At 33.7% G+C, this 12,557-nt stretch overlaps 1 protein-coding gene across 1 annotated transcript; it reads left to right on the top strand.

The window, feature by feature from the left end:
• The first annotated feature begins 3,259 nt into the window (after window positions 1-3,259).
• Window positions 3,260-12,322, top strand: EMB2004 (RNI-like superfamily protein). Its single transcript, XM_085714584.1, has 18 exons — window positions 3,260-3,484; window positions 3,573-3,837; window positions 4,822-5,040; window positions 5,710-5,768; window positions 7,201-7,338; window positions 8,388-8,462; window positions 8,760-8,843; window positions 8,940-9,001; window positions 9,196-9,265; window positions 9,577-9,652; window positions 9,753-9,883; window positions 10,890-10,949; window positions 11,039-11,113; window positions 11,197-11,301; window positions 11,380-11,475; window positions 11,565-11,645; window positions 11,723-11,824; window positions 11,924-12,322. Exons 1-18 carry the CDS (start codon window positions 3,431-3,433, stop codon window positions 11,990-11,992), a joined length of 1,821 nt encoding a protein of 606 aa, XP_085570710.1. The 5' UTR covers window positions 3,260-3,430; the 3' UTR covers window positions 11,993-12,322.
• Window positions 12,323-12,557: the final 235 nt, after the last annotated feature.

Genomic DNA, 12,557 nt, shown 5'->3' with positions numbered 1-12,557 from the left:
CGACACAATGATGACATCATTCATGTGTAGCTACAATTAATTACTTCACATCATCTCATTTCTCAAGGATTAAGCGATCATACAACACAAAGGGGACAATTAGGCAAGGAGGCCCCTCAGCCGAGTGGAGGATAAGCGATATTGAAGCAGTCGAGCTAGGATACCAATTATTTCTCAAGGGCCGTAACTTAGAGCGTGGATCGTGAAAGAATCATAACTAAATCAAAAGATAGTGGTCCTAGACAATGACACTACGAATCCACGGTCCATGTTCTCATCACCAATAATCGCTTAGAGGAATGAGAGAGAAGACATGATCTCTAGTGAGATTGTGCACAAAATGACATTGTCAACGTATCATGTTAAGGTGAGGTGACTGAAGCCGAATGTGGGGGATGCAACAATCTCACTAACAAGGGAGTTATCACGTAACACTCGTGGAAATTAGCCGACCTCGTTTGACTAACACCATAGGCCACATCGTTTGACTAACACGCAATATGCACACTACTATGTTCTCATAGTGTAATAGACACATCTAATCATTCAAACAAGTTTATTTTTGCAATTTCGACCCCTTTACATTTATGCTTTTACTTATGCATTTCTTAATGTAGGTTAAACCCAAAAATAAATATACCTAACACTATATTAGGGAAGTTGGGGAATCCACAAATGAGAGACAAAGTTCCCCCCTTATCATTAATCACTTGAAGCAAAAGAATCACAATTGAGAAAACTTAGTCGACCTCGGCTATTTTCAACTTCCGTCAATATGTTTTTTTGTTTCTTTTGTTTGACGAACTCTCGATGCTTCATGTTGTCTCATCGTGAGTTGCGTCGTGAGTTTGAGAGGAGGTGTTAAATAATAAGGTGTTAGAATCATGTTGTTGGTTCCTTAAGGTTTCTAAGTTAGGTTAGTTCTCTCCTAAAAAATAAATAAATTAGTAGATGCATTTTAGTGTTTATTATACAATCTCTTATAAGATTTTGATATGTAATGATCTATGAAGCACATACACTCCTTAAATAAGGCGTGTTTCAATGTCTGACACGATACGTGTCCGGCACCGACACGACATCGGCTCTTATAATTACACTAAATTATGTGATTTTCTCAAATTATTAGAAGTGTCGATGTCAATATCCTCCTCATGTTCGGTCTTTATGTCTGTACCCGTGCTTCATAGGTAATGATGTTCTATTGAAACCTAGCCATCTTTGTTGTTTTGTTCTCACTTCTATTTGATTCTCTTTTATGTTTGAACTCTAGCTCTACAATGTAACTAATATCCAAATAGTATATTGTATTTCTATATTTCGTAATTACTCATGATATGACTAAGCATGGCAACAAAACCCATACTCGTAGTTACCCACCCGAACCAAACCCAATTTGACGGGTTTTTCCCATTTTGACTGGGTTTGGGTATGGTTTTGGGTTTTCCCCGATTTAAAAACACGGATACGGGACGGGTAACGGGTATATAGGTACGCACCTCGAACCCATACCCAAACCCGTCCCGAATGCTGAAAATTACTTTATGTTGATATGTCATGTTATTTTGTTAGATAATTGTCGTGTTATAAAAACTACCATTGATATTTAAAGGAGTAACTAAATCAATCGGTCTTACAAATGTTAAAGTGAGCATATTGTTGGATAATGCATTATAACATTTCTTTAGGGGTTGAAAAAAAGCTTATATTTTGTATTAAAAAAAATTATTCAATGCGGGGTCGGGGATGTGGCGGGGATACCCGAACCCATCAGGGACGGGGATGAGGTTAAATTTCTCATCTCCATTGAGTTTGGGTAGGGTAACGGGTAAGTATATGAGAATGGGGTATGGGGATGGGGAATGTAAAATCCGTCCCCATTCCGCCCCACTGCCATGCCTAGATATGACAAATTTATGATTTCTTATTGAATGACCGTGTAAAACTCAATACATGCTCATCAAACTCTAAAAATAAATAAAAATAAAAAATACAATTTTTTTATAGGAATTAAAAACGAAATTTTAGATATTTATAAGGACAATTTAATCAAATATCTTCCTCCTTGTACAACTGCGGCGACTAATCATACCCAAATATGTGCTATCAATGTTACTTACCTAAACTGAACTCGAAGCTCCAATCTTTTTGTGTTTTGTGGTGTCCGGACCGAACCTTACATATTTTATGTATTGTCCCTAACAACAACTGAGTTAAATCACGAGGACCCTGGAAGCTAGAATCTTAATTAAACTATAAGGCTCTGTTTGGTAAGCCCACCAAATGAGCTTATAGCTTATAGCTTATAGCTTATAAGCTCGTTTGACAAAAAAAGCTCTGTTTGGTAACGATCTTTTACCACGAGCTTATAGATTATTTCACGAATTTCCACGAGCTTATAAGCTATTTTTCAGAAGCTACTTCAAGTAGCGTTTGAGCTTATAGCTTATAGCTTATTGTATTTTATTCCACTTTTGCCCTTGCTATTTTATCTAAAATCCCTTTTTACCCTTTATAATTTATTACAATCTGAAATATTTTTACGTTAATGCTGAAACAATTTTCAATCCCATTTTTTTGTCACATGATTTTTTTTTCATTTAGCAATATAAGTAACTTTTTTTACGACACTTTGCAATAAGTTTTACGTAATATGAATCGTAATATGAATTAAACTTCTTAAACAAAAAACAGTACACGAATATAATAATTATCCAATTGATTTTTTTTTGTTGTTGTTTTTTTTTTTGAGGAAATTTTTTGTTGTTGTTCTTCCTCTTCACTTTTAATATTTTTGTTTTTTAACATATGGATTCGATTTTTCTTTTTGTTTTTAAAATAAAAAGAAATTAAGTATTTTGACCAAAAAATAAAATATTAATTTATTAATATATAAAATATATATATATATATATTAAATTGATTAATTTAAATTATTAAATATCTTAAATATTAATTTATAGTAGTATAAATTTTATATGAATTAATAATGTCCTTTTATGTAATTTTACATTTATCAGCTAGTTCAACCACTATTTTTACCAAACAATTTAATTAGCTTATCAGCTATAAGCTATCAGCTAAAAGCTATCAGCTAGCTTATAAGCTATCCGCTATTTTTACCAAACAGAGCCTAAGTGTCGGATCATCTAAACGATAACAATAAATAAAAAAAATTGAAAAAAGAAACCGTGAACAAATTTTAGAAAAATAAAAAATCCAATCCAATGAAACATCCCAAAATCCCAAATGATAGAAGAGAACCCAACAAAGAACACCACCAAACCTCTAGTCGTTCTCCTTTCTTCTCGAGAGACACTCTACTATTCTCTCAATCTCAACTCACTCTCTCAGTTTCAGTCTCCACTGAATTTCCCACTATTTAAATCTTCAATTCAATTCTTCCATGCTCCTTCATTCTTCGTAAACCATGTCTTTAAACACTTCCACTCTCTCTCTCTACTCACACCCGCAACCGCCGCAAGTAAGTTACTAACTAACTCAATCAAATCTTCCATAACCGTTTCTCTCTCTTATCCAAACCCTAACGGTTTCTCTCTCTTTCGTTGTAGCTTCGTCTCCGCCGCCGGTTGCAATCGCTTGCCGGAACCGCCGTCCAATTCGTTATCCTTCCGACTCTGAATCGCCGAAGACCGTTTGGTTTAGGAGCAGGTTCTAGAAGCTTCGTGGTTAAGGCTGAACGAACTTCGACACGTGCTTCTGGTTCTCGGAGAGTTTATCGCGAGTCTCAGGCGGATGCAACGCTTTCGGTTGCTTCGGTTAAGCAGATTGCCACGAATGTTGCTCCGTTTGGAGTGTTCTTAGCACTTACTATCGGTATTCACTATTCCATTCATTGCATGGTTTTTCGTTTTTTGTTATGCTAATTTTGTGATTATTTGAGAATGAGGATTGAACTACGAAGAAACACTTACACTACACTGACACGGACAAGTTGACACCGTGATAATTTGTGAAATTGAATTGAATTGAATGTAATCACATATGTGTCTGTGTCTGTCAGTGTCAGGTGGTTGAAACTCAGCTTAGATGGTTTGTGCATGTAGAAAGAAGATTTGTAGATTTTGTATTAAGGAGAGCAGATTGGATGGTGGATAGTTGAATCACTAGAGGCAGAGGAAGACCTCGAAAAACTATAAGAGAAACTATTAAGAAAGACTTATAGATTAATGAATTGACATAGCATTATGGCTTGGTTGTTGTTATTTTTGAGTGTGGTGCAAATAATATTAGAGTGTTGGCGACATTCTTCTTTTGAAAAATTAGTATATGATTGATATGTATAATAGGATAATTATCATTCATATGTATCATCATTGTCATTGGACATAATGATTAAAAATAATAGTAGAGTCATTTTGTTATTGAGGCAATAGAATTGATCATTTTAGGCATGATAGGAAGTTATTACAAAATAATTTTATCGAGTTCATAATTGAATATTTCTCCAAAAATAAAATGATATGGTGTACGATGTTCAAGAAAGTATCTAAGATGATAACTGCAGGTGCAGCACCTTGTGTCTTCCTAGGGAGGCCTTTTAGATAACAATGATTTTTCCCTTAACACGTGTCCCTGCTCAAACCAAGGGAATTCTCATGTGTAGCTCACTGCTAGGTAATTTGATAGGACTCATAGGAGTATGCGTCAAACACCAGTATGCCAGACATTTTGAAGTATATGTGCTTCCTGGTTGGGTGGTGTTTTACTGTTATTATATTTCTCTTTTTGTGATTGCAAATATGCATTATTTGTAAACTTTCATAATTGTGGTGGTACTAATTTGTTTTCAGCTTACAGTTATCTGGAAATTGGTGGAGAAGCTTGTTGTTCCAACTCCAAAGCAATCAAAGTCTGCGACAGCTGAAAGCCAGTCTGCTTCACAAGGATTGAAATGGTCTTTTGCTGCTGGTACAAATTTGTTGTCTCAGCTTGGGGCGAAGATTGAGGGCCAATCTAAACAGAAACTGAATGAGTTTGCTCGAGAACTGAGGTCATTTTCATATACTGATATGTCAGGTATGCTGGCTGGATTGATATATGAAAAAGGTGTTTATGGTTGTTTGATATGCTTCTAATTCATTAAACGAGGTTTCTTTTTGTAAAATTTTCAAAATAGCATTGTCATTGTACCATCCATGGATTGGGTCTCTGAATTTAGTTTTCGTTGTCTTTTCAACATGTTTTTCCTCTCAAAAAAACTTGAGGGATTTGACTTGATTTTACGAATGAAATGCATTATTGGAGAGTTAGGAATTAGAAGTTGATTTGATTTTAAAATCTCTGATTTAAGTTGTCTATTTAAAAGTCCACTCATATTTGGTTGGACTGGATTTGATTTTAGTGATAATTGTTTGATTCTTTGGTTGACAATCTTGCTCTAGTTACTGTGATCGTTCTACATTTTGACCACATTATAAACAGGGACAATGAATGAAGTTACTCATAAAATTAGTTTAATATATTCTTAGGGCATTCCAAGTATCAAATTTGTTTTGAAAATCAATTTAAGCCATGTGTTTTTTATATTATGATCCATACATATAAATTGATATATAAATCAAATTCATTAAATTTAAATGAAAGAAAACTAATTCTGTATTGACATGACCCTCTTAATCTGTGTGTACTATTGATATAAGTGCATTGATAAAGAAAAATTCAGTTATTATACATATGATGTGGCAGGGCGCAATTTTGGAGATGAAGGATTATTCTTTCTTGCGGAGAGCTTGGCATTTAACCAGGTACCTACTATCCTTCATTTATCAGATTGTTATTGAAAATTAAACTGTGGCGTTACCCGTACAGGCATATCCCAGAATCACATAGAGTATTCATTGCTTCCGTTATTTGGAGGAACAAAAGCCTACTGAATAATTGAATAAATTTTAATTTAACATCTTTCAAAGCCAAAAATAAGTATTCCATTGGACTCATGTAACTGACTTTTTCTCTCATAGAAGAATACTAATAGTGGAATCAAGGATGTAGTTGTAAGTTATAATGTGTAAGTGATTATTAGCTATCAGCTATTAAGTGCAAATATGGATATATGGCAAATAACAAATTGTATTCAAAATGACACATTTATGCAATGACATGAAGGAAAAGCATATATTTAAGACATGAAAGTAGTTCTAACTATTTTATTTATTTCTTACATTGATGTTTTTTAAGAAAATTGAGCAACTGAAATTATCAAGTATGCCTACTTACAACATATTACTTAATTCAAAAGGTCATAATGGATAAATCATTGTAATTGATATTGAATATTTCAACATTTTACTTTAAATATTCATCTATGACTTGCAAGGTGTCATTAACGACTTAGATCTATAGCGCTTATTTGGTTTGAGAAGATTTTCTAGTTTGCATTTTCTGTTTGCACTAATAATTACAAAATTGACATCTTGTTTTCTCCAAGTTACTCGTTATGAAAAAGTTGTATTGGAAATTACTATTGCCCATCATTTACGATACAAATTTTTTAAAACGGAAAACAAAGTGAAAACAAGATATCTTATAGATATACCATTTGAAACTTGTAGCTTATAGTTGGCTGGTGTTTTATTAGTTGCTTCTCAAAGTGAAGAGTTGTGCACTGCTTCTTAAAGTACTAAATCATCTTGTTACTGATCTAAGTTTAACCATGTAGTCTTTTAAGGCCGAAGGTCTGTTATCACTTAGGAGTAGTATGTGTAGAGCTCCACTTAATCATATTTCACTTGGTTCCTCATTTTTTTTTGTCAATTTATACTAAACAGTCTATACTCTATAGAAACATCTTCCAAAGAGGGAATTGATTAAAACATTGAATAGAAAGATTTTTTAAGAGAAATATATTTTTGCAAGATCAGATGCTATAACCAGTTAAAAAACCCTTAGAATTTTTTTTCTTCTAATCAAGATATGTAATTTATCAGTTTGATAAAATATAAGGATTGCTTGGAAACTTGTATTGCCATTAATTGATTCAAATCTTGCTTATACTAAAATGTGCATTAATCGAGTCAAATCTTGCTTATACTAAAATGTGCTTGATGGAAGCTGGATTTAGGTTTATAATTTTGATCTGCCATGTTATGTCATGAAAGTCTGCAATTAGTGATGTGTTTTGGTGTTATGTCTGTGTTCTTGTGCTTACTATATTTTGTTATTGTATATACTATATAGACTGCAGAGGAAGTGAGTTTTGCTGCAAATGGAATAACTGCTGCTGGAATAAAAGCTTTTGACGGTGTTCTTCAGTCAAACATCACACTGAAGACTCTTGATCTTTCAGGCAATCCTGTTGGAGATGAAGGAGCTAAGGTCAGTCTTAAGTGTTCAGATTAATAACATCTCTTAATTTGGGATTTGGATTAACTACTATTCCTTCTCAGTATTTCTCTAAATTTATCTAATTGAGTTGCCTCAACTAACCACCCGAAATAAACAGAAATAATCTTTAGCACATCGATTCCCCTCTATTTTGCACGTTTGTACTAATAGTGATGGAGGACAGAATGAGACTAATCTTATGTGGGAATTTTGTTATTTCAAGGTTTTTTTTTTTTGGCTGTTTACAATCAAATATAGTATTGCATATTATCCAAAAGAATGCCGAAAATCATTTTATTGGAGTTTGATCTTAATAGGTCAGACCAAGTTAAGTTAATAACTTACTTTTGGAATTAATTAATTGTTGAAGTTGAGTGGTTTTAGATAAAAGGATGAGAGTAAATAATAAGAACTTTGAATATAATTGATAATAACTTGATACTGACTTGATAGATAATCTCAGACATGCTAAGATTGAAAAATGATCCTAGGAGATAAACCAGGATACTCTAAGATATTATGCGATATTATTTTATTTTCTAAACATTAATCAAACCTACCGTGCCTTTGCAATGGGTAGTTAATTTAATGATCCATTCAAGTGCATACAAAGAGTAATATGGTTTTTTTAATCTTGATATACATAGGTATATTTGCTACTGTCTGAGCTTGTGTTGATAATCTACAATCCTTCAATCATACACAATGACAACGACAGGAATGACAATGACGTCGTGTTTTATTAATGAGACTGTAGTTGGTAGAGTATTTCCATTTGTTTTTATCCTTTTGAGCATCTTGGACTAAACTTATCGTTTACTTGACTAATCAATCATGATGAATTAATGACTCTTCGAGCTTAAGAGCTATGTTTGACTGATAGAGAATATTCTGACTTTTATGATAACCTGCCTCTTCTCTCTCTCTCTCTCTCTCTCTCTCTCTCTCTCTCTCTCTCTCTCTCTCTCTCAAACAGATGATAGAATAGCTTATCATTGTCTAACTGGGTTTTAATATTGTTTTCATATTCTTGTTCACAGTGTCTATGTGACATACTGATGGGTAACTCCACCATTGAGAAGCTTCAGCTAAACAGTGCTGACTTGGGGGATGAGGTTAGCTTGTTATTTAATATTACTCATAAACCCATTTGGGGTTGGCCCAGCGGGTTGGCTTGGGACCTTGGAGTGTGCTCCTCTCAAGGTCTCCCCCCCGGTGCCAATTTCGGTGTGCTAAGTCCACACAAAACTATGTTCTGACTTTAAATGGGGTCCCCACACAAGTAGATGGTGGGACTGGACCCCTCGGATTAGTCGGCTCTTGGGTTGGATACCGAGTTAAAAAGAAAGTATTACTCATAAAATGCCATTATCTCCTACATTGCACCGATAATTGCTCACCGTGTTATGCAGGGTGCAAAAGCTATTGCCGAAATGCTGAAGAAAAATTCGAGCTTGCGGGTCCTTGAACTTAACAACAACATGATTGAATATTCCGTATGCATTTTTCCCATGCGTATTCTAATAATGTAGACATCCCTAGTATCCAAATTCCAAATTTTATTTTAATTTGTTTCTTGGATTTGGAGGTAGGGGTTTACAAGTCTGGCTGGAGCACTTCTTGAGAATAACAGCATAAGAAATATACATCTCAAGTAAGCAAAAACTGTAACATTATGTCTTCTCGCATAATTTTTCTTCCTCTAATCTTCCTTGTTTGAAATCAAGGGAATGTCGAGTTGATTTATTCCTTCATGCTTTAGATATTGTAATTTTAACTTGAACTGTTTACTGTCCGTTACTTTTTTTATCTCCTTTAAAAACTCTTCTGACATTTTTTCGATTCAAGTGGCAACTACGGTGGTGCTTTGGGGGCTAATGCATTGGCTAAAGCACTTGAGGGCAACAAGTCTATAAGGGTAATGTTCTTGATTATTTTCTTTCCAATGAAATGGACAGCCTTATATTTTTCCTAAGTTTATGTCATAACTTCTGGAATACCGCACCTTGGGCGGTGGCCCCTTTATCTAACTGTGCAATACAGTTATAAATCATGTATCTCTTATCATACAATGTTATTAAAACATCCAAATCATACCTGACAAAAGTTGGGTGCTAGTACTTCAATATATATTATCCTATCACAATGACAAAATGTTGCATCCACTTGAAGCGTATCTGGCTAAATGGCGCCTTAAACAAGCATGATTTATTCTGAATATATGGACAGGAACTACATTTGCACGGAAATTCTATTGGAGATGAAGGAATTCGTTCTTTGATGACTGGATTAACGTCACATAGAGGTAAACTTGTACTATTTTATGATATTTTCATGTCACTTATACATCAATAATTCCACTTTAATATTTTACAAGTAACTGACAAGCATTATATGTTCTCAAGGGAAACTTACACTTCTAGACATAGGCAACAACTCATTGACAGCTAAAGGTGCTTTCTATGTTGCTGGGTATATTAAAAAGATCAAAAGCCTGTTATGGTTGAACATTTACATGAATGACATTGGTGATGAGGTACTCTTCTCGCAGTCACATCCTATTTCACACACTTCACGTGATATTACTGTAAATCTCTTCAGAATGCCAGTACAAAGTGTGAGAGTTCATGCAATAAATAGGATTTCTAAGATGTACAAGTATTATACTGATACGATATTATAGATTCCTGATTTTTTCCCATAATTGTTATCCAATATATATTGCCTAGTATACTGTCAAATCCAAAAGTGCATATAAACCAGTTTTGTGTATCTGAAACAAAAAATTTGGACAATAAATTAATGGGCCAAATACCTCTTTTGATCCTTTAAGTTTGACAAAAATACCGGGTTAATCCTTTAAGTTTTTTAAGTTTCAAATTGGTCCTTTAAGTTGTTAATTTAATACACCGATACCCTTTTAAGGACCTTTTTGAAACTTAAAAAACTTCAAATGGGCGTATCAAATTAACAACTTAAAGGACCTATTTGAAACTTAAACCAGTATTTTGGTCAAACTAAAAGGACCAGAAGAGGTATTTGGCCTAAATTAATGTGTATAAACTTGACCAGGAGAAGAATGGATAGATGGTGGTTGTTGGTCTGTGAGGACAATCCTGAGAAACCTTCATATTTTCAATAACAACTTGCAACAAAACTAATATATATATATATATATATATATATATATATATATATATATATATATATATATATATATATGGGTTTTGTTACAAGCCACCCTTTGGTGGTGTCTTTTAACAAGTCACACCTTAAGGTGTGATTTTCACTTTTTAGTTATAACTTTGATAAAAGACACCTTCATAAAAGTAAGTTGGTGTCTTTTCGCAAATGCTCATAGAGTAACTTGATAAAAGACACCTTCATAAAAGGTGTCTTCTATCATAACCCTATATATATATATATATATATATATATATATATATATATATATATATATATATATATATATATATGCAAAACATATATTATTAAAAGGACAATATGATTTCTGACTGCTAATAATTATGTAAAATTGTCAGGGTGCAGAAAAAATTGCAGATGCTTTAAAGGAAAATCGGTCAATAACGACATTAGATATGGTGAAAAGCACTCCTCTGTGTTTCTGTATAGTTTTGGGTATTCTGTGTCCCCTGCTCTGGCCCCAAGAATTAATAAGTTAAAATTACAGGGAGGAAATAACATTCATGCTGTTGGAGTTGGTGCCGTTGCTAAAGTTTTGAAAGATAATTCAGTTATTACCACTGTAAGCCCCAAGAATCACTTTCTGGTTTGTTTTTTTCTTTTGCCTTTTTATATTCTGACGCAGGTTTTATCTCTCATTGTTAGTTAGAACTTAGTTATAATCCCATTGGCCCAGATGGAGCCAAGGCCTTGGCCGAAGTTATAAAGTTCCATGGAAATGTGAAAACCCTTAAACTTGGTTGGTGCCAGGTAACTTTTCACCCCATGTTAACCTGTAAATTGCTTGAAATGCACATCCTCTCTTTGTAAAACAAAATATTTATGCAGATAGGAGCAAAAGGGGCAGAGTTCATTGCGGATGCTTTAAAATATAATACCACAATATCAGTTCTGGACTTACGAGCAAATGGACTTAGAGATGAAGTTTGTTTTTCAGTACCGAGTCATTTTTTCAACTGATCCTCTTTTTTTCTATCTTCACCAATCAATGTTTCATGAAAAAACTATTGCAGGGTGCATTGTGTCTGGCTCGCAGTTTGAAAGTTGTTAATGAAGCTCTAACCTCGCTAGATTTAGGATTTAATGAAATAAGGGTATGATTTTTTGTCTTTTACATTCACAACGGTTTTTTCATAATAATTTCTAAAATTCGTCTTCGTCAAACTCACAGGATGATGGAGCTTTTGCTATTGCTCAAGCACTCAAATCTAATGAAGATGTTGCTGTCACATCTCTAAACATTGGCAGTAATTTCCTTACCAAATTTGGTCAGGTACTATTTTATGCTTAACCTTTGCATTTGCTCACTTGTACTTTGCCTTTCATTTTATGTTATTTTCTTTTGAAGGATCTAATTATTCTTCACATACAGAGTGCTTTATCTGATGCAAGAGACCATGTGTTTGAGATGACTGAAAAGGAAATTGCCATCTTTTTCTAAAAGAAATTGCCATATACCGCTGAAAGATTTTTGCGTAGTTATATTGCATATTAGCTGCCGGCCAGTACTGGTAAGAGCTCGTTCACGTCAATTTTTTGAGTTCTAGCCATTCATTCATTGAGTTAAGTATAGGAATTTTGTATTAATGCATTGTATCCTTCGATTTTTAGTTCATGAAACGGGGTTCCAACTGTTGTATATTCTTTGCATCCATTTAATGAGACAGTTGACCCAACAATAGTCAATGTATATTATTAGCAGCAGAAATTTTTACAATATAACGTTTCATGAAGTGGTTAGAAAAGTTATTCCAGAGGTTGATTTTCATAATAATGATGCATATATGATATACCACATGAATATACATTGGTACATCCAAGTAGTATATTGTACAATTAGGTTCATGCAAATATAAGACAATATTTGTGATAGCTCTACAGTTCATATTTGGCGGGTTTAGTGTATTTCACAGAGAGATAATCTCATTAAAAAAACTATTTGGATGAGAAGGAATGATTAGTTAAGAGAGATAAAGAGAAAGTTAAAGCTAGGGGATTATAAAATA

Source organism: Medicago sativa, chromosome 5 (genome assembly GCF_051527215.1).
Source record: "Medicago sativa cultivar Bolivia chromosome 5, Bolivia_mono, whole genome shotgun sequence".
Taxonomy (NCBI): Eukaryota; Viridiplantae; Streptophyta; class Magnoliopsida; order Fabales; family Fabaceae; genus Medicago; species Medicago sativa.
Note: the sequence above shows the minus strand (reverse complement) of the source record. Positions and strands in the feature narration are given on the sequence as shown.